This window comes from Gopherus evgoodei, chromosome 4 (assembly GCF_007399415.2).
Source record: "Gopherus evgoodei ecotype Sinaloan lineage chromosome 4, rGopEvg1_v1.p, whole genome shotgun sequence".
Taxonomy (NCBI): Eukaryota; Metazoa; Chordata; order Testudines; family Testudinidae; genus Gopherus; species Gopherus evgoodei.
The window spans coordinates 146,260,473-146,266,472 of record NC_044325.1 but is presented as its reverse complement, the minus strand read 5'-3'; the positions used below and the strand labels follow the sequence as shown (position 1 = coordinate 146,266,472).

The window sequence follows — 6,000 nt, the reverse complement described above, 5'->3', positions numbered from 1 at the left end:
TCCAGTCCACAGATTCACTTGAGACGCTGCATATAACTTCATTCTTGGGCTCCTGCCCTGCAGATTAACAATATTAAAACAAAGATTCCCTCAGTGAAATACATGATCATGTCAGACTGAAAGATCATAGACCTTGATACAGTATTAAACTAATTTTTTACATACAAAAATAATTATACAGAGGGATATTTTCAGCAGAATACAATCTTTAAATATCTGAACGAATATACAAAGTATTTAAAAGCAGCCTGATGGTCTTTGCTGTGTAATCTGATTTAATACATCAACAGGGGCCAGTGTGGAGACACGTTGTTGGCATAACCACTGTGTGCTTGAGGTTTATTATAACAGAAGACTTCAACTACTGCGGTAGCAGGAAGGAATTCACAAAACATTTCGTTCTGAAAACCAAAACCTGAAAACTAACAAAACCACACAAACAAAATTAAAATGTACTAAAATTTAATCATTCATAAAAGCTGTAATTTAATCTGTGACAGTAAAACACAAAAGCAATATTAGAGTTGGTTTAGTATATTATATATTTTTGCTTTGAAAGCCATAGAAATCAGTTATCCCAGTTTTTTCCTATAAAAGACCCATTTTTCCAAAGCATTATGCACAAACATTTTTAATTAGAATATAATGGCAGAATGAAAATAATGATATTCCATAACTTTTAAATATAAAATGAAGTCAATGACTCAAAGAGTTACTTGCTGCAGTGAGTTCAAAGGGAAAATTCATATAGTATATATCTATATAATTATAGATATAAAGTATAATGGTTGAACATTTTTAGTGCTTGATGGGGAAGAATGATGATAAAAAGGTCAATATGAAATTATTTTAATTATAGTAGCAATATCTAACATTTGAAATGCATCCATGCTCTTTTGTATAATTATACACTAGAGTCAATTATATTTATTTTCACATCTGTTAACCGCTATTGCAAAGGAGAAATACTATGGTCTTAATTTCCAAGAGATATACACAGAGCAATTTCTTTTTCCAGGGACCTTGTGCAAACCATTATAAGATCTAAATTCTTCACATAATATATAAAAACAGGAGAAGCCTCTTCAGATATGTTGTTACTTTGTCATTTTTTGACATCTGGAATGCTGGCACTTTCCAACTGGGCAACAGTTCTTCATTCCTGTAATCTAGGATGCGTAATAGGAAGAAAAAAAAAAGTTAGGGTCTTTCTTAAATCATCATAGAGAGGAAAGATCTTAAACAAAGGCCAAAAGATCATTGCTAAAAATTGGCCATAGAAGGAAAAGCTGAGAACAAAAGTATACCACAATGGATGGCATTCTGACAAAAGGGGGTTATTTCACTTCAGCATTGTGATTTGTTTCCACTGTAACTTCTCCATATGTATTTAGAAGTAGAGGAAGAGAAAAAATTGGATTCTTTGGAGATCGTTTGTAAACTCTTTGGGACCAAGATTTTTATTTTGTATGTGTCCACAGTGCAATGCCATGAAGCCCCTCTTCTGATTGGAACACCTGGGTACTATTGTCGTAGCAACATGGTCTGCATTTCAACTGAGGCTACAGTATACCAACTCATCTGGTTTGTAAAAGCGGAAGAGAGTCCTGTGGCACTTTATAGACTAACAGATGTTTTGGAACATGAGCTTTTGTGGGTGAATACCCACTTCGCTGGATGCATGCCTGGTTTGTATTCATTCACTAATGCTGGAAATCAGGAATGCAAAACATTGAGTTGCTGTGGTGTTGTTACATTAACGAAGTAACTATCTGACTAGATATATCCCTTAGGATTTTCTTTAAATGGATAATGAGTTAGCTTGGGTTGTAACAAATCGATTTAATTAAGATGAGGCTCACAAACAATGGCAAGCACAGTGGAGAATCTCATATTTTGAATATCTGTCTCAGACTCAGACATTTCTATTAACACAAAACTACTAGTGATTCATCAACAAAACTGCATATCCACATTTTTACCAGTAATTTACAGCATCAGCAGCATGTAGTCTGTGTGTATACTCACTCTGCTCCTAAAGCTGCAGGTGAAACACACTTGCTATGCTATGTAACCTATCACAGCATTTCATTTGTTCCAATGAAAATGATACTAGCTGCAAAGCTGTTGCAGTTAAGGACCAGCAGCAAATGACTTGTAGTACTGACAGACCAGCAGATGGCACCTCTTCTAAATGTCACGAGGTAGGCTGTGTTAAGAATGGAGTCTGCTTGGCTGATGATACACTGGCTAAATTCAAATCCATTGCCTGAAGTGGCAAGAAATGGGAGAGGTGTCTGGTACTATTTGAACCATGCTACTGATTTTTGTAAACCATATTTCTTTCCCTTCTTTACTCGTAAAGCATTAGGGTCTAGCCTGCAAATCACTAGGAAAGGATAAAGGTAAACTGCATAAAGCCCCAAACCACTAGAAACCAGCAAGGTAGTCAGGTGACTGCTCTAACCCTGACAATCTGAAAGCTATTTAAAGGAGACACGTTTACATTTCATGAACTAGGTATATGATAGTTATAGAGAGTACAGAGACCCAGGACACAATGGCTGGGCAGAGGACCACTGATTCATGTAATCTTCAGAAATTAAACAAGTCATCTTAGAAATCTTTCGGGAGTTAGTTTCTCCCCAAAAATACAGGGCTGCTGCAGGACCAACTGATATACTGCTTCTCCAGATAAACTCTACCTGTACAACATTGGCAAAGTTGCAAAACATGCATCTATTGATAGATTAGGGGAAAAAAACAAGAGATGTTGTCAGTAAAGTTTAAGACAACTTTAAGGAACTGAAAGTCCAGAGCAGCAGCTGACTATGTCAAATTAATGCTGTCTCTAACTCTTTTACTCTAGCCGGGCTGGGCTACCATAGCTCACATGGTACACAAGAGCATCTGCTTTTCTGGGGTCCTGAGACACAGGTACTCTGCACTGCATCAACAACAATGTAAGATTTTCTTGTTTTCTGAAGATCTCTCTCCTGCCTAATGAAGTCGTTTTTGGAAGCATCTTGCCGAGATACACGGGAAGATTATTTATAGCACATGTCCAACCTTAGTATTTTTTTTGGCAGGCAACTTTTCATTTCTTTGCCATTGAGATGGGAGAGGCAGTACGGAGTTTCAATCTGCGATTGTCCTTATATCACCTAAGGCTGCGCAACAGCTGCAACAATACCAGAAGTCACAGAAAGGCCACTAGATTTCAGCACGGGATAAGAGGGCAAATAGAGAGCTCTGTGTCTTAGGCAGTTACTTCCTTGCACTCTTACCTGGCTCAGAGCTGCTGCGTGCTGTGGGTCTAAAGCAGCAGACATGACTTCTTTTTAGGCTTCTTCTTTTCCACTGGTGTTTTTCTGTTTATTTGTCTGACCAGGTCATAAAAGATCTGAAAGAGAAAGGTGTGTTTAGCAAACCATGAGTCACAAACGTAACACTTGAACTACACGAGAGGCTAACTAGACTGTTTGGCAAGTTGGTACTTTTCCTTGGTGGCTGCAAATTTAAGTTATGGATTAAAGCTTTTGTTTCATGAAAAATGTTCAGTGTCAACTTAGGTGAGCATGGGGGTGCAAAGGTGACTTAAAGCTCACCTTTGCCTCCTCTGTGCCCGCTGTAGGCAAGTCCCCTTGCTCCATGTCAAAGCAGCACCAGGCTGCAGTAATTTAGATGAATTTAGGGCAGGGGTATCCTGACTATAATGTCATTGCTTGAACCCTCCTGGAAGCTGAGCAGGAAGTGGAAAGAGACCCAACAACACTGGGGATCATCTTTAGATAGGAGCTACCCTCCTTGGGCTGATTAATAGGGCAACATTACACTAATGCCACAGCATAAAGTAGCTTCACCTATTGGAGCACCTAGCCCTCAAGTTCCTCGCTCGTCTCTTAAAAACTTCCTTCCATCTGCTCTGTGAGAGAGCTGCATTTTTTAAGCTCTGCTTTTGCAGTACATGTTGAGGTTATCTGGTGACTTACCTCATCCCTCTTCTCTTTCCCAAAATCGTGGGGAACCCCAGACCTGGCTAATAAAATTAGCACAAAAGAGCAACAGATAGCTGCCCTGCACTGAAACTTATCCATAAGGCACCAGTCTCAGGGTCTCCTTAAGTGCTGCATAAATGCATTTCTTGTGAACTCCTTTGCTATGGTTTGCTCTGCCTACAATGATACTTGGCAGTTTATTCATGGCAAAACTAGCTTTGCAGGGATGTTTGGAGCTACCTCACAGTATCCTCAAAGAGGATTCTTTATTCCCTCGGAAACCCCCACCCGACTCATTGTTTATTTTTTCCCTTTCCGATGTGACTGATGGCTGACAAATGCCTGCTGATTCCAAGGAGCTTTAAAGACAAGAAAAAAAATAGCTGGAAAACCGCAGGAAATGTAATATTTTCCTGATATTATCTCCTTTAAAGCATTGAAACATAGTCAACTGGTTTTAAATTAAACGATGAAGTCAGCATCATGGTCAAGCTTTAAAACTAAAATATGTTAACAGTATTTAAGTTTCTCACACTCCCTTCTCCATTGGGTTTAGTCCTACCCAGTTTTATATTGTCAGCTTCAGGCAAAACCAGCAGCTCGTACTCCATTAAGGTCACACCAGACAGTTCCTAACAGCTAAACATGCTTTGGATGTTAAAGAGAGATGAGGAAAAATGTTTCTGTAGGGAAAGATACAGTTCACTAACCGTCCTTTCCCCTGCCAGTGACAAGTAGCTCCCAGCAAAGTCTTTCTAAGCCGGGGCAAAGATTTTTGATGCCCAATTGAAACATCTTAAAAAAGCCTCAATTTCTGAAAGTGCTGAGCATCCCCACTCTGAAAAAGAAGCCTGCTAATAAGTCTAGGTAGGCAAAAATGGAGGTACTCAACAATCACAAGTCACACTGGGACATCTAGGTTCACACAGTTAGGGTGTTCTTAGTGGTTGTGAGAGAGAATTGCTAAATGTCTGCATAGAAGATCGCAGTACAGGAAGGACGTTCCCTCAAAAAAGAGAGTCAGCTAAATTTAAGTGTTATATAAGCCACCAGAAAGGTAAATTTTGAAGAGCTGTTGCTGAGTATGTTCAGCATCATCTTTTCAAAGAAAATGCTCAGAGGTTTTCTGTGTACGTGAAAGGTTTAACATTCCATTTTCAGATAATGGCAAAAGGAATTTAATCCCTCTCGCATCCATCTTTTAACAACATTTAATAACATCAAATCCAATATTAGCCAGAAAAAACATCAAGATTAAGGGCAACACTTCTGCCATTCAACAACTCCAGACTGAACAAACATGTAGCATAACAGTTCACTTTAGAAATGGAGTGTTCCTTCCCTTTGCTTTCCCTAGCTTGTGTGTGTGTCACAATCAGATTATGAAAAAACACATTTTTGGTACTGTCTCCAATTCACAAAATCTGAGAGTCTTGAGGCAATGTGTCCCATCAGGCTCAAATACTATGGGGCTAGGTGCCCTGGAAACTGGAATATCGGGTACAAAGACAAATGTCACAAAACTGATTAAGCTGCCACTTGTGAGTCAAAGAAATATTAGCTCCCACGGCAATGGTCCCTGTATAAATGCATGTGTAAAGAAGCAATCTTGGGTAACTAGCGGTTCAGATATTTGCCTAGACTGTATAAAGATTCAGCCTACAAATCTGTTGAAAGAACTATAAAGCCCCATTAAACAGAGTGCAATACAGAGATTAATATCCATGGTAATTATCTTCACTCCACTAGCATGACATAGAGAATACACAGAGACGGAAATGGGAATATCTGGGTTCACTCATTGGAGATGATTTTATGCAACTGTCTTGTGGCTGCGTTTGATGCAGTCACTCATGAGTTAAACATATTCACTGCGTACAAGTGAAACACTCCCTCCTGCACGGTTCCCTGGTGTATGTTAAGATGCCTCTGGCCACAGAGTCCTCAGTCACCACTATGTGGAGTGTGGAAATCTTACGTATTTCCCCCCCGAAAATGATGA

General features: G+C 39.1%; 1 protein-coding gene across 5 annotated transcripts in view; it reads right to left on the bottom strand.

Annotated features, from left to right (window-relative positions):
• Positions 1–445: 445 nt before the first annotated feature.
• RAP1A (RAP1A, member of RAS oncogene family) overlaps positions 446–6,000 on the bottom strand; it is a 72,944-nt gene continuing 67,389 nt past the window's right edge. For all 5 annotated transcript variants that reach the window (XM_030561713.1, XM_030561711.1, XM_030561710.1 and 2 more), the window contains 2 exons: positions 3,288–3,403; positions 446–1,169 (listed from right to left, as the gene is read on the bottom strand). In XM_030561713.1, coding sequence (XP_030417573.1) covers positions 3,317–3,403 — 87 coding nt within the window. In that variant the 3' untranslated portion in view covers positions 446–1,169; positions 3,288–3,316. The remainder of the gene's footprint in view (positions 1,170–3,287; positions 3,404–6,000) is intronic.